At 42.8% G+C, this 25,815-nt stretch overlaps 1 protein-coding gene across 3 annotated transcripts; it reads left to right on the top strand.

The window, feature by feature from the left end:
• The first annotated feature begins 256 nt into the window (after positions 1 to 256).
• On the top strand, positions 257 to 25,815 carry NAB1 (NGFI-A binding protein 1). Of its 3 annotated transcripts, none has more exons than XM_054210313.1 (8): positions 257 to 491; positions 5,922 to 6,755; positions 12,377 to 12,510; positions 13,522 to 13,573; positions 19,017 to 19,127; positions 21,457 to 21,598; positions 22,778 to 22,903; positions 24,049 to 25,815. In XM_054210313.1, exons 2-8 carry the CDS (start codon positions 5,937 to 5,939, stop codon positions 24,138 to 24,140), a joined length of 1,476 nt encoding a protein of 491 aa, XP_054066288.1. In that variant the 5' UTR covers positions 257 to 491; positions 5,922 to 5,936; the 3' UTR covers positions 24,141 to 25,815. The 3 variants fall into 3 exon arrangements, with proteins under 3 accessions (XP_054066288.1, XP_054066286.1, XP_054066287.1); XM_054210311.1 differs by having other exon boundaries at positions 259 to 491; positions 22,778 to 22,927; XM_054210312.1 differs by lacking the exon at positions 257 to 491 and adding an exon at positions 877 to 1,162 and having other exon boundaries at positions 22,778 to 22,927.

Raw genomic sequence — 25,815 nt, 5'->3', positions numbered from 1 at the left:
CGCCGGGCGCTGCGTCAGGCGGCGGTCGCGCGTGGGCGGGCGGCGGCAGCGCGCGCGGGATCTCCCCATGTGACCGCGCGGGAGGGGGCGGTGTGTGCGCGGGGCGGGGGCCGGCGGCGGGGACGGGGCACCGGGGGGGTGGGGGGGCGGGGGCGGCGCTAGGCCGCTCCCTCCCGCTCCCCCGCCCGCCCGCCCGCCCGCTCAGCCTCCGCGCACGGCAGGCGCGGCCGCGACGAGGCGAGCTGCGCGGGGTGGCCCGCCTGGCCTCCCCCACCCCCCCGCTCCTCGCCCCCCGCCTCGGCGGCAGCAGCGAGGCGGTGGCGGGGACCGGCTCGCCCACCCGCCCCGTCGATGGGAAAGGAGGAGCCTGGGCCGGCGGCGCGCAGGCGGGGGGGGCGCTGGCAGGAACTTCGGCGGGGCTGAGTCTGCGGAGCCGGGACGGCATCGAGGGAAGCCCCGGGCGGCCGGTGGCGACGGCAGCCTACTGCAGAGTACGTGCGGGACGGGACGGGGCCGCGGGGGCTGGGGCAGCCCGGGGCCAGCCCCGGGGGGGACGGCCGGAAGGAGCGGGCGGGGGGTGCGTGGGTGATTCCCGGAGAAATCCGGCGCGGGGGGGGGCGCGGGGGGCGGAAAGTACAGCAACGTCCCTGCCGTCTCCGCTGCTGCGGTGCGGGGGCGGCGGGGAGGGACGGGACGGGCGGGACGGGACGGGACCGGGCGGGGGCGGCGCCCCGCCGGCGGGCTGCCGGCCCAGCGCAGGGGTACCGGGGCGGGAGTGGGGGAGCGGCGCTGTGGTACCGGCCGCCCCCCCTCCATCCCCCGGCTTTGCAGTGCAGTGCCCCTCCGCGGCCTCCCCCCCAGCGCAGTGGTTCACCCCCTCCTTCCGCCCCGCGGCCGTTGGCGGGACGTGAGGGGTGTCCGGGGCCGGTGGCTCCAGGCGCCGCCGGCCGGGCCGGGCCGGGGGGAGACCGCCCCGCCTGTCCGCCGCCCGGGAACCCGTGTAGCCGTTACGGAGGAGCGGCCGCCGGGGAAGCTTCGGGGCCCCAGCTCGGGGGTGTTCCTGTCAGCGGGCTTGGCGGCTGCCCCCCCGCCCCCGCGTCGGCTCTCTTCCGCGGCCTGCCCGGGGCCGGCGGCGGCCGTGTCGCGGCGGGCATGCCGGGCGGTAGGTAACCCTCCCCGGGCCGCGCTCGGGTGGGACGCTCGAACCGATCGGGTGGGAGTCGTGAAGTATTTGGGCTCTTTTTTCTTTTTTTTTTTTGTTTTTTTCCAGCCCTTACACGGGTTTGTGGGGGTTTTTTTTGCACGTTTCAAGTTTCTTATTAGTTGAGGTGAGATATGCATCTGTATTTGAATGTGAAGCTCACTTAATAGATTGTATTTTGGCACATCTCGGAGCTAGACAAGAGTTTTTAATTTGTGAAGTCTCGCTTCTGCAGCTACATGTAATTTTCTTCTCCTGCTAAAAGTCCTTTGGAAACGCTGCAAAAATGTAATGAATATGCAAAGCAGCCAAGCTCTCAAATCCAAATCCGGTTTGTCTTCAGAGACTTTTCAAAACGCCCAAAGTGATCAAGATATATTATGAAATAATCACTTTTTCCTAAAATACAGGAATGTGATGTTTCGCACTTTCTCCTTGTGCGTATTCCTAACTTAATTGGTGACAGCTCAAATATAATTCACCTGAAATAAAAATCTCTAAAAATCGGTTTAGGGTTGCTCAATTGCTCTTACTTCTAGTGCAGCCTTAAAAAGCAGGAAAAGTGCTAGCGAAGTGGTTGCCCCGCGCTTACATCCCCCAACTCCCGCGTTTTCCTTCTCCCAATCCCTCACCCACGCCCACCACCTGCTCGCTGCAGCCATGTATCTTCCTGCCACCTCCGGGAAACGTGCCGCTCCGAACTCGGACCAGGCAGAATGGGGGGAAACGTTTGTTTTCCCCTGCTTAAAGACGTTGAGCTGGGCTGCTGCCGCCGCTGGTTGTCTTGATAGAGGGAGCCAGTTGCAGGAATAGGTTGCGATTCCTGCACTGATTGTTTACAAATACTTGGTAGTGCTCTGTGGTGTCTCTGTGGTTGTTGTTTTGCTTTTTTCCAGGAGTTATGTTTGTGGTCAGAATTAAGGTGACATCCCGCGTTTGGAGAGGAGGGCATGGCGTGTGGGGTGGGAGGCTGTGGATGTGGATGAGGTAATGTGGAAGATGGGAACGCGTGGCTGTGGGTTGCAAAGGCTGAGTGAAAAATCTAACTTGTGATTGCCGGGTTCTTCTGTGGCCATAACAGCATGCAACCTTGCATGTATTTTAAACAGCTTTTGTCTGTGGCGGGGAATTTCCTAGCTTCTTTGTTCATTCTATATGTGTAAAATGTAAAAGACAGCTGCTTTTCCCTTTGTGTTCCCACACTCCTTACGGGTATGGACGATGAGCAAAGAAAGGGGAGAAGCAGCAGCTCAACTGCCATCGCTGTGTTCATTTATTGCTGCAGACCTTCCCATGCCAGCTTCACATGCCTGCCTTTTGCCATAAAAGGGTTTGCAGCTGGCCATACCTTAGAAGATCTACTTGCTTGCTCCTAAGGCAGCAGATCATTCTGGTGAGCTTCTTAGGGTTTGCCAGAGGACGTTACTAGGCTGTTACTCCTGAACCGGGTTTGTTTGGGATCACAGATCAGAAAGCCTAAAGCTCATTGAGCAGGCTGTAGAAGAGGGGGAACACACGCGGTGCCCCAGCATTTTACCCGAGGTGCTCTCCCTGGTGAGGAGCATACTCAAGTCTCCTGGCTGTGAGCTCGCCCCGCGTCTTCTTGTTGCGTAATCACTTCTCGTGCTCACCCGTTGCCCCAAAAGTACGGCCCCAGCTGCACTAAATGAGAACAGCAGTGATGGAAAGCAGTACTTTATGTCTCTTAGATGCAATTTAAAGGTCACCTGAAAGATGTGTGGTGCTGAGACTTGAGTGGGTGTGCTTAGCACGGCTTTGCCGTAGCTGGATAGGTAAGCAAAGCTAGGCAGCAACAGCAATGCCATGTGTCCTTTGGGTTAACGGTCTCTTCTCATGCTGGCAGTGCTGCGCTGCTTTCTCAGCAAGCCTTGTTTGTTGCTTGTGCTCCTCTTAAGCCTCATCTTACTCCTCCAGGTTGACTAGCTTACCTGCTGTCCCGGGTTTGTAGGCTGTGAGCTGAGCCGAACCAGTGGAGTGGGCTGGTAGTGTCTGGAAAAGCAACATAGCTGGTGGCGTGGCGAGGCTGTCTCGGGGAGGGGAGGTAGCCTTCCCCTTGTAAAAGTTTAGAAATACTTGGGATGTCGTTGAGGTGAGTGTGGAACAAACTCGGTCTAATGAGAGGAGAAAAGAGGTCAAAAGGAGAAGCGTTTGGAAATGTAATGCAGAAATTGGTGGCAATCTTAAATGGAAAATTCGCGTGGCCCTCTCAGGAGTTGCTGTACTAAATTTGGAAAACAGAATTTGTCTTTAAAGTACAAAACAAAGGGGTTTCAGTCTTGCTTTAAATGCAAATCTCAACGCAGTCTGAACTGTGGACTCGCTACTGACGCCTCCATAGTACATATTAATCCAGTTTTATCTGTCATGAGGAGATTTGTTGATTAGAAGCCTCTAGGTAAAGGCTGCTCATGGACTGTTGCTGCTCTTCCAGCCTGTGGGCTGGAAAAATGAGCTCCATGCCTTGCCTGCAGCTCTTGGGCTGTGTGTAATTTCGCTGCCACCATCCTCCCTGGATTCAATTTAGCTCTCTGCACAAAGTCCATTTATGTAGATTTATGTAGATTTTGTGCCAAGATGGATGACTCTCGGAGCAAACGGGTATTCTTCTAACAGTTATGTAAGTTAATTTGTGGTATTGATGGTAGAAAGTCAGCATCATTTGAAATGGGAGGGTAGGAACAGTTTACTGAAATGCCACTAAACCATAAGCTGTTAGTTTTGTTTGTCTTGTCAAAGTTTGTATGGAATGGGAGGATTTTTCTAAGAACGTCTGTGAAGTAATGACAGTTTTTAAAATACTGAATTATGTCCTGTTTTCAGGATTACCTTAAGTGAGTGATTTTCCTCATTTTCCTTTCATTTCCACATCTTTGAGCGTAGATAGTAATTAATTGTTTTTTTGCAACTATTATTTTTGAAAGCTAAAATGTATTTCTAAAATAAATAGCTCTTAAATGTTTCCAGTTTGACCCTGAGTTCCGAAGGGTGCAGTTTATTAGCTCTTGAGCTCACCAGCCATTCCTTGAGGTGGCTGCTCAGATCTAAACGGCTTTTGCTGTCCATTCTGTTTTACAAATACCAGTGTACAAAGAATGATACGTGCAGCTGGTGGTTTGGGGTTTTTTGTACTTTTTGTGGTGTTTTTTTTCCGGGGCTTTTCTTCCTGAAGAGACCGGCTGTAGGTATTCTGTTCCTGTTGCACTTATTTTTGTAAGGGTGGCCTCCTAATTTTATTTTTCTCTAGTAGAGTTTAATCAAAGTTTTTTAGCAAAAGCCTGATCTTTCAGATGGCCCCTGAACAGAAGTTGAGTTCTGTTTGTTACACCTGTACATTTATTTTGAATCGCTGAAGAAAAAGCGCATATTATAAAAAAAAAAAAAAAAGCCAAAGTGCAAATTGTAAAAATAGTTTCTGCTTTAGTTTTACTTTTGATTATCAGTCTCCCAATGCCCCTAAGCATACATACATTCTTGCATTGGAGTTTTGGGGGGAGGGGGGTTGCACGTTATTAAAATAGTTTCCCCTCAATGTGTGCAAATCGTTCTGTAAGTGCTGATTTTTAGGTTTCTACTGCGCGTTTTTTAAAGTACAATGTGATGGTAGAACTAGAGTAATGTTAGCAGACCAGCTCCATGTTTTAGTTCTGTTGCTTTCCCAACCAACCGTAAATTACATGCTTTAGACCTTATTGATTGGTGGTTTAGCGTAATACTGGAAATTACTCGCTTGTAGTTGTGAAAGCCATCGTAGAGTGAAGAGGTATGTGTGATCTTAGAATTCTCTGAAGAGTTTATTATTTGCAGGCTAACTGGGGATAACGGGTTTTATGAAGTTGAAACTCGTGCAAATGTTTTTTCTGCAGCCATAAGCGTAGAATACTGCTGCAGTTTGTCTGTTGGGAGCCCTTACAGCGCAATCGCTGCATTGCTGAATAGTATTTCATGGCGTAAGTATCAATGACACGCAGGCCTGTTAGCAAATGCAGCAGGCAGGTGAATTCAAAGTAATGTTTTTAAACTATATGTGTTGGAATCCATCAGTATTTTTGCTTTGTCTGTGGATGTTGCTGCCATAATTAAGATCAGCAGAGACACTAGATCCTTTTTCTGTGAAATGGGGGGAAACTGTAGAAGTACTTGGTTCTGAAACACCATTTTGCTGATCCAGCTTCATTAATCCTCTGGGGTTCTGTGAAGCACTTTTCCTTGCTTTCCTTTTACAGTCCTCCACACTGCTATGGGGGAAACGATTTGGAATTAAGGAAAATCGAAACTGATGAGCTTTTTTTCTTCAGGGGATCACGTATTCAGTAATTCTTAGGAGTGTTTTGTGATCATTTTGATCTGAAGACATAAAAGAGAGTCAAGTAGAAGCAGTGAGCAATATTGAATGACATTCTTGGGAACAAACATGAAGTGGGAATGCTGAAAACAAGCTGGCTTCATGTTTGAATCATCTTTTTTGTAGGTGCATCGCAACTATCTGCTGATTTGTTTTTTCACAAATGTTTCCATTAAGTTAACTAGTAAAAAACCAGAGCTATTGCCCCTTTTTTCATTTCTATACGTGCTGTTATAATGAGAGAAAGGAATCCTGTCCTCTGAGTTGACAGCCTTACAGAAGGATTGGTGGTGGGGGGAATGCCTCTGGATGTCGGCGTTCTCATGCTCATCTTCTCTCTGTTTTTACTCCTTGCAGGTTCTGTCATCCGTGATGGCGTCAGCTCTACCCAGAACCCTTGGGGAATTGCAGCTGTATCGAATACTACAAAAAGCAAATCTCTTATTCTACTTCGATGCCTTTATTCAGCAGGGTGGTGATGATGTCCAGCAGCTCTGTGAAGCAGGTGAAGAGGAGTTTTTGGAGATAATGGCTCTCGTAGGCATGGCTAGCAAGCCCCTTCATGTCCGAAGGCTGCAGAAGGCTTTGAGGGACTGGGTCACAAACCCTGGTCTTTTTAACCAGCCTCTCACCTCCTTACCGGTCAGCAGCATTCCAATATATAAGCTGCCGGAAGGGTCTCCTGCGTGGCTGGGGATATCCTGCAGCAGTTACGAAAGGAACAGTAGCACCAGAGAGCCTCACCTGAAGATTCCAAAATGCGCTGCCACGACGTGCGTGCAAAGCGTGGGCGCAAGCAAATCCGATGTGGTGGGGAACTTATCGCTGCAGAGCGGCAGCGAACCGAGACTCTGGCAAGGACACCACACCACAGAGAGCGAACACAGCCTTTCCCCGGCTGACCTCGGCTCTCCGGCTTCACCAAAGGAAAACAGTGAGACCCTGGATGCCGCTGCTGCTCTGTCAGTTGCTGAATGTGTAGAACGTATGGTTCCCTCCCTGCCCAAAAGTGACTCCAATGAAGTCAAGGAGTTACTGAAAACAAATAAGAAACTGGCAAAGATGATTGGTCACATCTTTGAGATGAGTGATGAGGACCCTCACAAAGAGGAGGAGATCAGGAAGTACAGTGCAATATATGGCAGATTTGACTCGAAAAGAAAGGATGGCAAGCATCTCACCCTCCACGAGGTAATATACCTTGAGCGACAGTGTGCTTCCTCCCCTAGTCCTACACCTTTTATGAGATGTTGTTCACAGGGTACACTTTTTGTACGGGCAGTTCTCAGCGGGTGACGGGAGTTGTGTGTTCTACGCAGTTAGGTATATATACGCAGGCGCTATAGGCAGTCCTGCCCTGGGATGGAAATCTTGGGTGCAGTAGAAGTACCCTTTCCTGGGTGGGTGCGTGCATGTGTGCGCTGATGACTTCAACTTGGCGTCATCAGACTGCTCGGTCACTGGTGTCGCCTGTCAGACAGAGGGTTTAAACAGTTTTGTTCTGAAACAGCAAACCAGTGTTGAACTGAGTGTGGCCCTTGGGATTTTAGGTATTTGGCACTTTTTTAAAGCGGTACTGTCTTGGTGCTCCTTTGCAGCTTTGAGAGTAGTCAGATTGTTTGGAAGATTAGTAACTAAAATTGCTTGTGTCTGGTAACAGGATCACCTGGCTTGGTTACTGCCCTCTGCTGTCTTCCCTCTCCTCCAGACCCTGCTGTGTAGCTTGTGCCCTCGAGGTAAAAAGGATTCTGCTGATGAGGTCTCTAAACCCAGTGGGGTGGGATTTTTTTTTTGTGTGCGTGAATTGGGATGAAGCTTGATTATACAACCTGCGGGGTTTTTTGGACGCAGTAGTCTTAAGCCGGTCAAGTGGAGTGCAGACTATGTGAGGAGGAAGGGAAAGGACCCTCTCTGGTATAGGTGGGTGGCTGTAATTTGAAGGTTAGTCCTTTAATACCTGCGTAGCATCTGTTCCCTCTTGTCCTTAAAAGTCCACGCGGGCCTCCTTTGCCTCTCTTCTGGCATTCTTGAGGCTCACACTGCGTATGTTGTAACGCAATAGGTGTGTCTGTGTGGGGAATAGTTCCCTAGTGCCAAAGTACAGTACAAGAGGAGAACAAAATTCAAAGCAGTGCCAAAACGCTGTTGATATGAATGCTGCATCAGCATTTTCACAGTTAACTGTGATTGCAAAATTTCAGTTGGATTTAAAATTTGGCATGTAAGGCTTAGCTCCCAAAAGGAAAGGCAATGTTTATATTACAGGAGTGCCAAAAAGACTGTACTGGCTTTAGCCTTTTTTCGCTTCAAGAAGAAGTTTTGTAGGTGTGTGATCCATAGCATAAGACTAGGTTCTCTTTATGGTTCTGAGCAGAAGGGCAGACGAAATCAAGGCGTGTTTCTTTACATTTTTGTTTATGTATTTACATTTATAAGGCAACTGCGCACCACCAGCAGTGACTTCACTAGGGCTTTTACTACAGACTGGGGAGACGCTTCCAAGGGAACTTGTCAGTAGTCAGCCGCATTTGTACCGCAGAGTTTTAGTTGTGCAGCTTTCACTTATGTGCTTTGTGGCTTTATGTTGAACACTTATAATCTATGAATTCATCCAGTGTGCAAGAACAGATCTCGTCCTACTCTCCTGACCTTGCGGAAGTCTCTCCCGTAACAGAACAAGTTGCGTATGAGATGGAGGGCTTTTGCAGTCTCTTATATGGGGTAGCGGCTGCAGAAAATAGGCTGAAATCTGGGCAGACTTCTCAAAGGACAATTTCTTGGCATCTAGCAGTGTAATGGGAAGTGGGTGCCAGGGCCAGCTGTTGTCAGGTGTGTGGTAACCTCACGAGCAGCTCTACAAAGCTGGAAGAGTGAATAGTGGGGTGGTAGTTTGAAGGAGCAGTGTAGCAAAGAACTGGAAGAAAGGATGACTGCTCTGCCGCCTTTATTTTTTTTAGTACTGCACTACAGATCTTTACTACATCATTGTAAAACCATGTTTAAAAATGGAATGAGAGCATGGTTTGGCTTTAGGAAATATTTCTATCGCTATTATGATTAAGGGCACAAGATCAAAGGAGTATGTGGTTGACTTATGCCTCACTTACGCATATGGGGCCTCGCGGAACTTGATGGGAACTGCACTCATGCAAACAAGAAGAATTTGCTCATAATTGGTTTACTGTTTGCTTAAAGAGGCCGGATTTTACAAAGTTTTGTCTTGAACGGTTTTCTCTCCGTTTTCATTTTAAAGCAGAAAGTATACAAATAGTAGCAATGAGAGCATTTTTTTTGTTTAAAATCTGCTAAACCAGAGTTTGCCTTTTGTAAGCTGAACTTCAGTGGATTTTTGTTTTTGATGGCTTAAACAATTTGCTGCTCAGAAGGAAGGACCTTAAACAACCAGGGAGGTAAGTTTCTGCTTGTCCAGAGACTGTGTTTCTGCACGTGTTACTACATTCCAAGGCTGTCATTCTGCCTCGCAGTTCAAGGTTTCTCCTTGCAGCTGGCAAGGAGCAGCTGAATAAACTTCACTGAATTTAAAAAGCTTAAGTAGGGGTTAGCTTCTTAATGTAAAGATCAGGGTATCTGTCTCCTCTAGCAGAGTGGAGCTGCATGCAAATTAAACTCAAACTTGATGGAATTATTTGGTGGCGAATCAGTGAGAATGTTCTCTGTTTCAGTACGAACACTGGAGGGTCTCAGAGGGCCTGAGCAGCCATTAGAGACCAGTGAGAGCTGTAGACACTGAGCTGGTTTGGAAGCCTGTGCTATTGGTAGGAGTATTTGCATAGGGTACGGATCTAGCGTAAAATCTGATGCGGAATCCTTCCAAGATGTTTCAGAACTAATAAGTGTACCGTCCTTAATCCATCCTATTGTCTCGATATGACACAGCTTTTCAAGCATGGAGGGCGCTTTATGTTTAAAGTTGGACTGGAGGAGGGATGAGTACAAGGCATGCCCTTGAACTTGGTGACCCAGGCATGTTTGAGTCAGATTTGTAACTTGCGTGTTAATATTTCAGTGCTTGCCTCGGTACCTATAAAACTGAAAAAAATCCTGTTTAATCGTCTGAGAAACAGGAATAAGAAAGGCAAGTGATAAATTCTGTCTAGCTTGGTCTTTTCCTTTTCTTTTGCTGACTCACCAAAACAGTAGGGCTTGGTATTTAATTATGTTTTTTTAGTGGGGGAATCTATGAACCCCATCAGATGGGAATATACCCGTGCTTCTCCGTAGAGCCGGTATGGTTATGTGCTGCTCCGTGTCATTAAGGCTTCCAGCAAACAGAATCTTTATTTTTAGGCATGCAAAATGCTTTCTATCTCTAGTATTATGCCTCCTGAAAAAGGCAGGAAGCCATGATGCACTTCATTTCAGTAAGTCTGGATGTGACCTGAAAGAAGAAACTAGGAAAAACAAACAAACAAACATTTGGCTTTTCTCATATATTAGGATAAACAGCATTTGCCTATAACTACCCAAAGCATTTTCAGTCATTTCAGCTCTTTGCAACCTTTCAACACTTTATTGAGGGATTAAAAAAGCATCTTGAATTATTTTGTAACTATTAGCCATATTATTCCTCCTCAGCAAAGTAATAGCTATCACTGTTACAGAACTTAATGCCTGCTTTGGATGGTAATTCTTCTCATCAGTGTTGTATTAATCTTTTTTTTTCGTATCTACTTTTTTTCCCTGTGTTTTTTTATGAAAAGATAGGACCAGTTGTTCTACAATGTCTGTCTCAGGGGTAATAGTTTGTTATTTTTGTACATTGTTTTGTAGGAACATAGTAACCTAGAGATGTTTCACAGATTAAACCTAAACTTTCCACCCTTGTACATCTGATCTCTCTGAGATTTTTTTTTTTTTTTTTGGTCTGTATAGAGACTAAAGGATCAAGCAACATCCCAAGTTTGCCTGTTAAAGACATGTTTGCACTCTGATTAGTATTCAGGTATTGCAGGAAATGCCATACTCAGATCAGAGGCTTTTATGCCAAACACAGGAAAAAATGCTTGTGAAATATTAGGAACAGCAGGTCTGTGTGAGGTTTTACTAGAAATACTCCATGGGCACAGGCCACTGAGAGAATCTCAGCTCTTCTGATACATGTTTTTGTTTTTTCAACCTCCCTGGAGAACAAGTGTCACATTGGGCAAAATATAATTTTTTTTTTTTTCTAATTTGGATGTCATCAAGCACTGTGGCGAAGGACAGCATGGTTGCCTGTTGTTCATGTCTTATGACAGCCTCCATCCTTCAGGGACGGAGCGTGATGGGTTTTGGGTGAGGTGCTGGCCTCCGTGATTTAATTCACAGGTGATGTTCTGCAGGGTGGTAGACAGTGGGGTAAAGCAGCAAGTTTCTTTGTCTTCTCCCAAGAGATGCTGTTTAACTGCAGACGTGCTGGTCTGTCCTCAGCTTCACCTTCCATCCACTTCCATGAAAAGTGCTTCTTGTAAGGGCAGGGTTTTTGGTGTCTGAGGCCACGCGTGTGTGGTCCTGCCCATCCTCAGCTGCATAGCCTCGTGTGCTGAACCACGGCTGTTCTTTGCACTTGCCAGATCAAGGTTTGTGCTGTGTCGGCCCATCATGAATATGCTGACTGTGCTTTGAAAACCTAACTGCTTGGTAATATTCACTAGCCCGAGATGGATACAGAACATACTGTTGACGGTAGTAGCAAAGCTTAGGTTGTGCTCCTTTGCGAGAAGCCAAGCCCATTCAAAGCAGCTTAATTTCCAGAAATAAAGAGTAGAAGAGTTGTGGGCACTTGGGAAAAATACCAAAAATACCTGCAGTGTTCAGTTGGCCTCTTGCTGTTACGCCTCATTACAAATGCTGGCTGTTCTTCAGCTGAGGAAGAAGTGAAAATGTCTCTTCAGCCCCTGCTTACTGTGGAAGGAGCGGGGAATCTTCTCTCCAGCGTCTCGGTTTCAATGTCTCTCATTGCATTAATATTTTTGTTGTTGGTCCACACTGTTGACCATAGGTTTTTCAGACAGTGCTATTGTTAAGCTGGTATAATTCATGACAGTATCACCACTTCCTACGGGCTTCTGAAGAGCATTGTGAAACCGTTTTGAGCCTTAACTTTAAAGTGTTTTTTTTCCCCTCTTTATGAAACTATTGCCAGCAGCAGAGGCACTAGAAATGTGTCCTGGCAGGCTGAGGAAAACATCCTTGTTGCAAGTTACATTTGATTCATGTCTGAAGATAGTCTTCACAAACATGAGGGTGAGAAACACAGCTAAAAAAAGTTTAATCGTTTCTTAAACCATCACCTTCTACAGAATTTATGCTGCATTCACCAGGGAAAGCCATCTGTACCCACACTGTCAGGGCTTTTTTGTGGGTTTGTGTGGTGGTTTTTTTTTGTTTTTGTTTTTTTTTTTTTTTTCCCCCCTGAGTCCTGGGCATATTGCATTTATAAAAATAGTATTCCCTGTAAACCAGGCTTTGGGAGCCAAACACTGTGAACGTTCAGAGCTACTGTTTTATACTGAGATTTAATTAATGCTGGGATAAGGCACAAGCAGCGCACATTGAGACAGTCTTACAATAATGTTTTACTTTAAAGGACATTATATGCACCAACTACATTTATATCTTTTCCCAGAGGCTTACCTGGCTTGGTAAGGGTATAAAAGAGAAGAAACCCTCCACGGTTTAGTATACAATTATAGGTAATTTTACTTGCCATTGACATTTTTTTATTATTTCAGAAGAACAGGTACTTTTATGAGCACAACGGGTGAAAGTATACAAAACCATAAATCCCTGTTTTTGTGTTTAATTTGCAGCTAACAGTTAATGAAGCAGCCGCTCAGCTGTGTGTAAAAGATAACGCGTTGTTGACCAGGAGAGATGAACTCTTCGCACTAGCTCGGCAAATCTCTCGAGAAGTTACATACAAGTATACTTACAGGACCACCAAGTAAGATTTTAATTAACTCAAAGGACGTTTACTTGCAGGGAGCTAATCAGTCTGATAGCATTTCTTTTGAAGCACTAGAGACGCTTCCTTCTTGCTCTTTAGCTAGCAAAGTGCTCTTCTGAGGAGGGTAGGAAAATGCCATTTAAGTCGTGAAGCTTTTAAACTGCTAAGATTTAGCTGTCTTGAATTACCTTTTTATTTCCTCTCTAGTTTTCCAGATTTTGTGATGATAGTGCTTGTTGAGAGACATCTGAGAGGCTGGCGATTTCAAGTATTTAAGGCATTTTTGTATTTCAAGTTAATGTAAATAGGCAGAGTAGCCAAAGTTGCTTGATGTATCAATTATTTTTTTTCCAAACACAGATTTGGCTTGTTAGTTTCCAGAGAATGAAAAAGACAAGATCATAGGGAGTGACTTACAAACTTGCTCTAAAAGAACTGAAGCTAGTCCTAATTTTTGTTGTTACTGTTCTGTTAAATTAACTGCCCTTGTGAAAAAGTGACGAAGGCTTAACAGCTTTTAAAGACAATTAAAACATTACAGTGAATACATATGATTGAAAGTCTTGATACTTTCTATATATTGTTCTTAAACGTTAACTCCCTGATATGTGTAATACAGTATCCTTTCAAAATACATTTTCTTACACTTCTAGGAGCTTTTTATGGTTTTCCCTTGCTCCCCTTTCTTCCATAGTGATGTAAATACACATCCGTTCTGGGTAAGCAATGCCAAAGGCATTTCTGTAATTTTCTGTGCTCAGGTAGCTTTGCTTTCTGTTAGGAAGAAAAGTGCATGAGTTTCTCGACACCTTTGAAAAGGACACAAGGCCCTTATATTCCTCTATATTTGAGTGACGTTTACTGCCAAGTCCAAGTGAATTGAAGGCTTTTTCTGTGTATCTCACTTGTTCTTGCTTGATTAATTTTTCAGTCATGTTTTTCATGATTATTTCTGATGGTCAGGGTTAATGTGTTGTTTACTGACAGTGTATGTGTCTTCTCTTCTAGATCTAAATGTGGAGAAAGGGATGAGCTGTCACCAAAGAGAATCAAGATAGAGGTACAGTAATGTGACTTCTGTATTTTGACCTATGCATGCTAAAATTCACTTTTGTTTTGAAGGGATCTGTGTTAAGGAAATTTGTCAAAAAAACGTCTGACAGACAGTTGATGGGTGTGAGAGAGAGAGGGGGAGAACATCACCACCGTCTCTGCAAATGTCTTCTGCTTGATGGAGAAACCTGTAGGAACAAGGGTAAAGAGTAGGATTTACTTCATGGTAAAGTTACTGTCAGGGTTTTGCACTCTTGAGTAGGAGGGAGAGGAGTGGGACTTACTGACTTCCTGTAGTGGAATAAGCTCAACTGCTGTAGCATGTCTTTCCGTAAGGCCTCCTGCTTTTAAGTCAGTGTGGGGTAGGGTTTTCTTAATTTGCTAGAGTCTGCTTTTGATCATGTCCAGAATCCAGAGTTCTGGGTAAGGATTGATAGCAGAATACTAGCCATCTCTGACTATGCTATAAATTATAAAACTGATCACATTGAAAAGTTAAAAGCTGACAAATTGTTGTGCCTGTAGATATTAATTTACAGGTTTTGTAACTATTTTTCTGTAAAAAGCACATGTATACATGGCTAATGTATACACCTGTGCAAGGTGTTGCTTAGGGAGATGCTGGGAGTTTCTTGTTAGGAGCAGTTTCTCCTAAGAAGAAACTCCTAACACGTTCTTCAGTTACCACTGCTGGAAAGTAAATTTGAGGCCTTTTAATAAAATAAAAAAAAAAAAAAAAATTAAGTATGTATACCTATATATATAGGAATAGCAGATCCTCCTTTTTAATTTATTTTTTAAACAAGTTACTGTTTCGTGGGTATCTAATTCATCCTTAATGTTGTGAAGTTTTTTTATTGTACTTTTTATTCCAAAAGGTGTAGGTTAAATATGCATTAAAAGGTAAGCTAGGCCTGAGCTAGATTTGTATTTGACACGGCTATGCAATATATTCTTTAACTGTAGAGGAAAGTTGCAACGTATTCTGGAATGCTTTTCTCATACGTAACTCATTCTGTGATAAATGATGCACTAAATGCAAGGCTTCCATTTTTTTTCGGTAGTGCGAGACTGTGTTACCTGTACAAAGGCTTTTCCTGTGAAGCAAACCCCAGTGTGAGCCGCTAGTTTTGAAAAGGCACTTATGAATAGCTGTAGAGGAGTTATTTTAATTTTTTTTATTTATTAAGTTCCATCAGTCTGTGTACAGTTGTAGTTTGAGTTTACGTAATATAAAATAAATAAAATAAAATATACATGTGCACTTTTTACTGGTAGCCTTGGTGATAAGTCAGTAAGGATTTGCTTTGACCTATGCTGGTTCTTCGATCCACAAAAAAGAGCAGGGAAAAGCTATGTTAAATGGTTGTGTCCACCTTCACCATTATCTGCCTTGACCAACGCGTTGCAGGATGGTTGCTTGAGTCTCCCCTCTTTTGTCCAGCGTAGTCCTAATTTATAAGAGCTGTTGGGGAGCTGCCGCTCCTCTGCTTGAAATAGTTCACTGACTAATATATTAGATTTCAGCATTAGGAAGTTTTTCCTTCGTTCAGTAATAATTGACGATGAGCAAGTATCTAAAATGACACACTACAAGGGAGGTGCTTTTTTCCGCAGGATCTTCATTGAAGGAAGAAGTAAAATTAAAATCCTGAAAAATACAGGCTGAAACTTCGTGTTTTGGAGAGCAGGAAATTTGGGCAGCTTTAGGGAATGTGCATTCACTCATTTTCTGCGTGGTGAAATCTTGAGAGTCTGGAAGACCTGCTTTCTGTAGGCACTGTTTAGTTCAGTAATTCTGAGAACGGATGTTCACTTGGTTTTCTTTTTATCTAAAATTACCAGTCATATTTTAAAATGCTTGTGAAAATTTCATGTCCTAACTGTAAAAAATTAGTATTTCAGAAATATGACTTTTTTCCACAATAAGAAATTTAAAAAAATAACTTAATGAAATAATTCATTTGATAGCATTATTAATTTTGAAATGAACAGTGTTGTTATCAGCATAAATGTCTTTTTCCATACAAATTTGGGAGTCTTCTAAGGAGTAAACCATTACTTCAGTGCATTATAATTCTGAGGTACACTGTAAATCATGGACTTTTCTTCAAAGATACTAAAAAAGGATGCTGTACTACACAGTACATCACTTCTACATGTAGTGTTTTTGGTTCTTGGGGCTTGCATTTTGCAAAAAAAAAAAAAGTCTTAGTAGTACATTTGGGGATTTTGGGGGGGTGGTAAGTTTGTTTTTAGAAAGGTGGAGGTAAAAATGAAAATGGTAGCAAATGCTGCAGATTTTTTTTCTGTTCCGGATAAGAATTCCTTTTCCTATTTTTAAGGTTGTAATGCTTAATTGTGGCTCTGTTAGCTCACCATCGTGCTAATACCATGCAGAGCATCTGAACATGGGTGATTTTTTTTGTTGTTGTTGTAACTAGCTCTGTCTTTTTCATTTTTCTTTCCTTTTTTTTTTTTTTCTTTTGGTAAAGGTCATTTTGCCTTTCTCTTTTAAGGCTGAACTCTGTATTTTGATTCACCATTCCTTTACCCGTTAGTCATTAATGTCTCTGCAAAGCGTGGTCTAAAATACTAGTGCTTGAATTTGGAAAGTCTTCACACCCTGTGTGCATCGTGTAAAAGATTACTTAAAAAAAAAAAAAGGATGAGTTAATTTCCTGATATGTAATAACACTTAAAAAAACCTCCAGAGAGACTCTGAAGGTCATCCCTGAGCAGAGCTGTGTGTGCAAGCTGCACCATTGCCGGGTTACAGCCACCATTGTAAATTTATCCTCTTCGTGAATATGAAACTCACACAAGCATTACAAAGAAACAATATGCCATGAATTACATCAAATTACCTGTAAAAGCCTTTCTCTTCCCCTGTGAGCTCTCCCCCTCTTATTCGTAGAGTGGGTGGGCGAGCTGTGGGAGTGAAGTGTGGAGCGGAGAAGGGAAAAAATTCCAGGCAAATGACAGACTAAAGGCGTGGAGGCAGTGAAAAAGGGAATGGAGTGAATTGGGATTTGGAAGCAGATTGTAAAAAAGGGGTTATCGTTCCTAAATCTGCACTGGACAAAGAGCAGCACAGGAGAATGGGGATGGAAATGGCTTATCCTCCTGCCGAGCAGGGATCCCTCCTGCCTAGGTGTTGCGGGGCGGGGGGACCCCTTATTTTGTCATCTTCCGTGACTCAGTACCGGCATCGCTCAAAGCGATGAGCTGTTGTGGCACCAGCTTAGAAAGCAAAACAAGTCACAGGTATATCACGTAGAAATCTTGGAGGGAGAGGCTGCGTTGGGGTTGATGAGGTGCCCCATCAGAGTCGCTGCGAACAGCCAAGACAGCAAAGAGAGAGTTTTAAAAATATTCTTGCCGTCTGTGGTATAAAGGACAGTTGAACAAGAGGGATGGGGAGAGCTTGCAAAAGCTGGTTTCACAAAGCTCAGTGGGAGTCGGGGGCACAGGCAGGGAGGCCTGAGTGGAGGCTGGGAGGAAGCGTCTTCCCTCGGTGCCGGTACAGGTGGAGGGAGAGGAGAGAAAAGGCCCACCTCCACCATTGCTGAGGGGGTTGTAAAGAAAACCAGTGCAAGTGTAGGATTTGTGTTTTTTCACAAAAACAGCAAAAGCAGTAGAAGCTACTGTTTGCATAGGAAAAATGTCATTAGAGGGAGCGAAAAAGCACATGTGGGACTGAGAACATCTGCTGCACGAAGCTGCTTGAAAAACAACCGAGCAGCAGCGTGGCAAAACAAAAATGCTGCGCTGCACGCAGCAGGCTCTTCTGACCGCAGAGGGAGAAGGAGCTGCCGGGCAAACCTGGTCCTGCCTGGCCCAGCGGCTTCTCCTCAGCCCTCACCGAAGGGGCAGGGGGGAGGAGAACGGCCAGCAGCGGGGAAGGGCTCGGGGAAGGTGATCCAGAGCTGCATCGTCATCCGAGAGCTGTCTGTGTGACTGATGGGTGACAGTCAAGGCAAGAGGCAGCAGCGGGCAGCTGGCCCCGCTTTTGGGAAACAGCCTTTGGTTTTGTATTGGCAAGTGATCAGAGATGCGTTGTAAAGAGCCGTGTTACCTGTTATGTTGCAAAAATAGAATCCTGAGTGATAGGTTTTTGTGTATTCAGTTTCTCATCTTCCTACATATAATCAGGTCTTCCAGACAAATTCAGGTCTAACTATGAAAATGGTCAGGGCTTGTGGAAGTGTGCTGCAAAGCCTTTGTTTCTAGAGGATGAGGTTTTGTGGCAATTTACCTGGTTATGAAATTTTGCATGTGTTTTTCCCTGAGGGAGTATGTTGGGTGGATAAAAGTAATATGCAGTGTTTGGACATATTTTTTCCTGAGCACAAAGAATAGCTTTATTGGCATTATGTTGCACTAAGGGTCTGACCATCTCCCTGCGGGCAGCCTGCCAGGGGCATGGACCTTGTAAGTCCTTCCCCTGTGGTTTTTCTGAAAGATCACTTTTCTTGTTCTTGGGCTGTAATTTGTCCAGCTATTATCGAAAATGTTATTTACATGCACGTGCTTCTAGAATCCACAAGGAAAATATACCTCATTTGGTGTACTTTTGGTACCTGGGTCTACGGATCCTCAGTGACAGATGTCACTGTTTTCAGGTTTGGGGTCTGTCTTAAGATCTCTGGCTGCTTCTCATGTTTAAACAGTCACCTATACTGTGCTTTTGTAAACATTTCTGGGTGTTCCTCTATTTTACATGAGCTTTCCTTTTATAATGCCAAGCAGGATAAATTTCTCATCTTGAACCTTTGCTTCGATGATTAATTTATTTTAATGGAGTCTGGCAGGCTTTCACAGGAACTTTATTTGCTTTACATATGCAAGCTGCAAAAGAGATTTGCATGTCATAAGCATTTGAGACTGAAAGACTTATTGAATCATTATTTCCCATAGTATATAAAGCCTTTGCTACCCTGCTTTTAAAATAGTGATATTTCATTTTGTGATACTAGCATAGGTACTGTGTGAAATACATTGAATTTCGGGAGGCTTTGCTTGGTTTCTCACGGTTAGTATATCCAGCTGCCGTACCTTATTCTCAACTACATATAGACTTGATTTTTGAGGATCTCTAAAGCTGCTGTAATGAGTGACAGAAACCACAGGCCTGAATCTGCCTGGCAAGGCTGACTGTAAACTAGTTTAATGTCAGTGACAACAGTAGTCTGGATTCACCTGAAACTGTGAGAGATGAGATGTGATTGTGTTTGCCGGTTTAGATACACAGCAGTTGTTGTAGAGGGGCTGTGTGTGTTTTATGTGCAAACTTAAATGAAGTGGATAGCATGAACGTGTAAATTGCAGTCCAGAATTTTCACAGAAGTTCAGGAATGTGTTTTTGGTTTTTTGAGTATACAGAGAGGGTAAAGAAAAAACCAATAATATATCTCTCTTGGTGTTTGGTTTCTTCTTATGCTCAATAGGATGGTTATCCTGATTTCCAGGACACAGTCCAGACACTCTATCAGCAAGACAAAATGCCACTCGCTTTGGCTAAAGGAAAGAGTGAAGACCCAACAGCTCTTAATTCCCAGGTAAATCAACTACACTACACTGTGAATAATAGAGGCCATGTCTTTGTACGTTGATTTGGAGGTATTGTTTTGATGGCTGAAGTAATTACTGTCAATTTGCAAAGGCTACCTAGCTTAGCTGTGATTGCATCACTCTTAATTTGGGTTTACCTTCAGAAACTATTCTGATACAGTGCTACAGCTTTACCCTTGTTAGTTCCAAGGAGGTAAGATCAAGTGTAGTAAGCTTGAAAATACGTGATTGCCTGTTGGGAGCAAGTAGGGTACTATTGGTACAGTATGTGCTGTGTTACTTGTGTTATTAGCTATAAATGGAAAGTTCAAGTTACTGAGTCTACTGAGAAATAGAGTAGGCGATCTTGGAGTCCTCAGTTCTGACGTTTCTTGTAAGAAGAAAGGCCAATATATTTAGGAAATAGTGAGCCTCTGGATCTGAGAGGAGAAATCGCCTTTCTAAATAACATCTAGCCTGGTGGAAGTGCAGTATTTTCAAGTATCCAGAAAGCTTTTTATAAATGAAGACAGGTTTCCGATTATTTCTTTGTCTTTTCTGTACTGTGTCCCAGCCTTGAGGCAAAATACGTATCTCCTACTGCCAGTTGATGTCAAGGAGGGATTTTATGCTAAGTTGTAACAAGTTTTATTTTGTATAGCTGGTTTGGGCAAACGTAATCACTGAATTTTCATATAAGATTACATTTTGGAGTTACACTCGTGTTTTCTGAGACTAGATGTGTTACCCTGTCTCTTACCTTCTATTGCAAAGTAATGTACAGTCATACAATCTGTTCATTGTGATACATCAAAAAGCAATTGTGCTACGTGTTCTGATGTCACACAGTGATTAAATGAACTTAATTTTTGCAAGCTTATTTTCATCTTGTATACGCTTTAAAGTTTTCTTTGGTCGCTGCTACATAGCAATGAACTAGAGATTTATTTTAAGCTTAAATGCATCTGCAACTCTACAGGTTTTTCTGTGATGAGAAGCGTCATTGCAGTTTAAAATTTATCCCAGTTAAATAACAGTGACTTAGAAATGTTTTATTCTTTCAGAAATTTATTTTACAGTTCAAAAGGTCTAACAGGAGTGACAGAGTAGCAAAGTTAAAGCACACTTGAAAGTAAACTATTTGAAAATAGTTTCTTTTTTCACCTACCTCCCAAGACCAAGCTTGAGCTATCAGTGTTCTTCTGCAGAACCTGATGAGCTCTAAGCCAGAGGAAGTAAATACTGGTCGTGTCATTACCCTGCTGTCAGGGTCATCGCTGTGCTGGAGAACCTCAGACTTTGCTGGTCTCTTGTGTTGTCATTGCATTTGTAAATTGTTAAACTATGCTGAGTAAGCAGACTTTGGTGGGAAGTCAGGGCTTTCATCCTCTCCCAAGAAAAGTTACGTCCTCTGCAATTAATAGGCCTCAGTACTAGTTGAAACAATTCCATCATTACCAGAAAGAGAAATGAATTTTTTCCTATCAGTCGCAGCTGTTAAGTTCGTACACTTTCTGTTCTTATGCTCACTGTGGCTTTTCTAAATCAACTTTCTTGACTTGTGATTTTCTTTTTAGTTTTGCAAGATGCTTATTTACATTCTCAAGAACAAGATTATATTGAAAGTTAGAATTCTCTTGGCATTAAAGTCAATGACAAACATTAAGACGCCATTTCCTCCCACGTTGCACTGCATTGTTTAGTTTCACTCTCTAGAGGTGTATAGGTCTTGTTCTTCTTCTAGACAGACGTTTCACACCTTTATCCCCCACAAACATACTGTCATCCTACACGTTCAGAATGGCAGATTTTTAAGCTTGTGTAGTGCTGTTTCCTAAAATAAAGATTCCAAGATGTCTGGTGAAATCTTGGCATAAGTTTTTAGCAGATGTTGCCATTGCTCTTGGAATACTTTGTGAAGACATGTATTTGAACAGAACTAACTGGATAATTAAGACATTATTTTTTTGCTTTTCTTGATGTTCTCTTCACATAACCTGCAGTCCTAAAGTGCAGAAAGTGTTTTTTGTGTGTTTTTGAAGCAGATAATTTAATGTTGCATTTCTGCGTGGATGAACTACAGCAGCTTCCATTTTAAGTATTCTTGAGTGACTCAGATGTACAGTATGAAAATCTTCATGGGTGCAAAAATATTTTGTTTGCTTGATGGTTTTGAAGAAACTGTAAAGCACACATCTGTACATATGAGTCAACAAAAACCTATATCTAGGCTTTTAGTCTTTTTGATTTGATATTGGTTTTTTCCCTGTGTTTTGACTCACTATATGTATGTATATATAGAGAAGGTTGTTTTGGATTTTTTTGCTTTATTTGCAGTCAGAAAAGGTGATGGCAAAACAGATGGAGTTTCTTTGCAACCAGGCTGCGTTAGAGAGACGTCTTTCCACAGGGTGTTACAGACAAAACTCAGAAGAGCACAGCCCCAATGGCATGTCATTAGATAATGCTGACGGACAAGGTACGGTAGCTCCCAGGCATGGCGTTGCCGCTTAGCGAATGCATTTGATATTATGCAACCTTTGTCAATGGTGTTATTTATCTAGTGTAGAACACTGAGCACTGAATGGACAAGACAAGATCTCTGCCCTGGAGTGCTTGCAGTCTAAATAATGCAATCAGATGTACAGTCAGGTTACTCTTAATGCACCTGGGCAAACTGCTTTCCCTATGGATAACGTGAGAGGGAAGAGGTAGGGTGCGCTGCTATTGTTGAGGGCAGAACTTGGCTCTAGCTTTATTCTAAGTTTTGAAAATAGCGCAGAATGTTGCATTTTGTTTGTGTTCTTGCTCTGTGGAAATCGAAAGTAAAGCAGGTAATGTAGTTGGTACCCCTTTTTGTGTACCTGTTTGTGCAGTCTCAGAACAAAACCTGAGGAGCTAGCTATGTAAATTACTTAGAACTAAGCAGATTCTAATGATGTTCTTAGTAGCTTGTTGTTCTTCAAAAAGCTTACAGTTTTGTGGTTATCTCTTTGATTTACCAACTGGCTATTCCTTAGCTTGAATTAATTTTAGGAGTGTTTGTTTTGCTTCTGTGGGGTTTTCTTTTTTTTACTGTTGTGAAATGAGACAAAATGTTACAAACATGAGAAATACAAACAGAAGTTCTTTTATCTGTTTTTTAAGAGCTAGTTTGTTTAAGGAGGGGGGAAGAGAAGCAGTGGAGGGAGAAATGAACGGAATTGATATAACTAAGCATTAAAATGTAGGTTTTCATTTGTGTGTAGCAATGTGTCATTTGTGTCAAGCAATGTAGTACACAAGTACACAGGAAGAATTAGGTGTGTGGATTCAGCTCTTCTTGATAGTGCAAGTTGCTTTTACACTACTTATCCATTCTGCAGTGGGAGTGTGAATTTTTAGGATCTCAAAGGGGTTTTTGATCATAATAAGAGAGATTTTTTACTTTTTTTTTTTTATCTGGCTGTGTCCCTTTCTCGCAGTGCCTGTGGAACAGTCTGCAAAGCAGCATATTTACATAAGCCTTGTTTTGCCAGAAGTCATTCCTGAGCAGCTGGAATTTAGGATATGCTTTTGCTGATAGAATTAGTATGTCTTTAAATCTCTACCTGTTGTTTTTTTTTTTAATATTGTTTTGCTTTTAATGCATCAATGTTTTGCTGTGAATAACTTGCAGGTGAAAGACCGCTGAATCTCCGAATGTCAAATCTGCCAAGTAGACAGTTGCAGCACATTTCACTTGATGGAGAGCAGCATGTTGGAAAACCTCTGTGCAGTGATTTGATCCGGCTTTACCCCAGTGGTGAGGCAAAGTCCCAGTCCTCGGGTTAGTCCTGTCCATTGTAAATTACCCACCATTTCTTAAAAAGCCTGTGATGAACCTTGCTGATACATGATGTCTCTGAGTGAAGAAGCCAGTAGCTCAGCCTGGCATGCTTCCTGTGTAACCTTTAAATCAAGGCTTTAGACAAAACTTTGAGGAGTGTTACTGGCTAATCTAGAATCAGATTGAATATTAATTGGGGAAAGCTTAAAGGATACAGTAACTAGGGTTCGATAAGCAAGTTCTGGCATGTGTCTGTCTTCAGAGAGCAGTATTGAACCGAACTAGTGCTGTCGTTATAATGCAGTTTAATTATAATGTGGCTTCACTCTGTATAAAGGAACCAGACTTTTTTTTTTTATAAAAAAACTTGTTATTCTGGTTTATAAGGACCTAGCACTGTTCTGTTCCGTGAACAAAATTGTGCAGTAAGTATTTTGAACTGGGTTTCCCTTTCACTGACTTCTGCTCACTGGCAGACTTGTCATTTACCTCTGGCTAGCATCAGGAGACACTCATTCTAAGTTTGATAGAAGACAGCAAGAATTCCTTTGTGAAATCTGTATGGCTGGTTAAAGTTTAATACTTGGCACACTGAGATAAAGCCAGAAATTCTTGAGACTTTTGCAACTTTAGGAATAATAAAATCCTACCCGAGTTTGGAATATGCAATGGAAGAGAGGTTATTAGAAAGAAAAGATGGAAAAGCAGTTGTCTTGAAGACCGGGCAGAATCTTGCATCTTCCCCTTTGGTATATTGCAATCTTAGCTCACCTTTTTTGCAGTTTGTCCCGGTGATAATTCACGTAGTGAAATTTCTAGTTGGGGATTTTTACCAGTTCCCTTTCAAAATGCAAGTGAAGAGTGCATCTCTACAAGGCCCCGCTCCCGGGGCGAATTGAAGCAAATCAGTGGTGATTACTCTGTCATCACTGCAATGTAACTCAGGTGGTTTTAACCCAGCTGGGTTCAAGCCCAGTAGGAGAAGGCAGAATTTATTGCTTCAACTGTTAGTATCCATATGCTTCGTGGACCTTTTTCTTGAATTAAGAACAGAATATATTTGTTTCCAAGCAGTGGTTTTAACGTCTTTTTTTCTTTGTTTCTTTCTTTTTTTAATGCAGAAGGCCTCGGTATTTTAAAGGATTTTCCTCATTCGGCTTTTAACAATGTAGAAAGGAAGGTCATAAAAACAGAACCTGAAGACACAAGATAGTCATTCTGCTCTGGAAAACGGTGTCATAGTAAAGAACGAAACTTCACAAGAGAAAAAAAACCAGCCTTAATAACCAGTGTTGCCTCATTCAAATAAGAGATTTCAATAGCCAAAGCCTAAGAACTGGTACAGTAATCTGTGGAAACATGAAAGCAAGAGACACTGCAAACTAAAACAGTAATACAGGTGGATAAACATTCCTGTAAAAGTGGTTTTATAACGTGGGAAGATTCACAAATTAATATTGTGGGTCTTCATTATTTAAGAATGTATTATGTATTTGTATAACTTATCAAAGTAAATCTAGATGTCGGGACGTGTATTGAGTCCAGTAGATGTGGCTACAGTTCATTTTACTTGAAATTTCAGTGTCTACTTTAAGTGTACCTAGCGTACATATGGTCGTTAAACGTTTGAATTGAAAATCCTTGGAGAATTAGAAATGCGAACCTCGTGACACAATTAACAGCAAGTTTGCAACAATATTTGTAGAAAAAAAGAAAAATGCATAAAATATTTCATGGTTTAAAATGTTATGTGGATATAGCATTTGATAGACCTAGACCCTGATTCTGTATTATAGCGGACGTACTTGACACTTAACTGTTGTTACATCACTTGCAATGGTTTCAGCAGCCTTTGTGTAACACACTCACAGCGTAATACCTACCTACAGTTCAGGAGTGTAGAAAATGCCAGGTGGAGTATGGAAGAGTCCATGTGACTGGCTGCCATTCCGTTGGGAAAAACTATGGCTTTATATACTGTACAACTGCTAAACAGTCATTTGGTAGGAAACCCGAGAGACCGAGTAGCATGGACAGGGCTGCAAAAATTGTGATTCAGACCATTATGAATTTTTTAGACTTCTCTGTGGATCTTTTTTAGGAGAAAAAAAAAAAAATGCATCCTAGGTGTGGCAAAGATGAAATATGATGCAGGATTTCTGCATCGGTGTAAAAGGTTGCACTTGATATCCAGAAACCGTAAGATCTTTTGGAGGAGAGAGGCAAGGAGTTACGTCTTTAACATGTAACTCCTTATTAAGTGCTGTCCAGCCCACGTGATTCTATGAATATACCGTATACTGCATACAGTATGCCAATACGTTTCTTTATATATGTGATTAATTAACATCTGTATTCTTTATTTATTTGACAGTTTTTATTTTTTGTACATTTTCACTTTTGCAGATGTCATTTTTATCTAAGGAGAAGGAGTTGGCATATAACTTTGGAATTTACCCTGGTGTGTTTGTGTGCATCCATTTTTCCTCTGCGCAACTCCCTCAATACGAGTTGCTTCCCTGCAGCCAAAATAGTTATATGCCTCAGTTTCTGAATACAATTTTTGCCTATGACGTGTTCTGGAGGGGAAAGGGAGGGCTGAAGAAAGTAAGTTACCATGCCCGTGGGTTAACTTCCACATTCAGGTGTGCACTTCGTGTCTGCAGTTCGCTCTGTGTCATAGGTGTGTATTAACGATTCAGTCACAGTCTACGTTGTACTGAAACGGTCAGCAAAATGTGAGCTCAAATGTCTACACTGCAGTCTCTTATCACTGTAAACGTATCTAATTATTTTATCACTTTTGATTTGTGGAACAAAGCTTTATAGTAGAAACACCAGTAAACAACTTTTTATACTATTAAAATGTTTGGTTTTTTTAAAAAAAA

This window comes from Rissa tridactyla, chromosome 7 (assembly GCF_028500815.1).
Source record: "Rissa tridactyla isolate bRisTri1 chromosome 7, bRisTri1.patW.cur.20221130, whole genome shotgun sequence".
Classification (NCBI taxonomy): Eukaryota; Metazoa; Chordata; class Aves; order Charadriiformes; family Laridae; genus Rissa; species Rissa tridactyla.
Note: the sequence above shows the minus strand (reverse complement) of the source record. Positions and strands in the feature narration are given on the sequence as shown.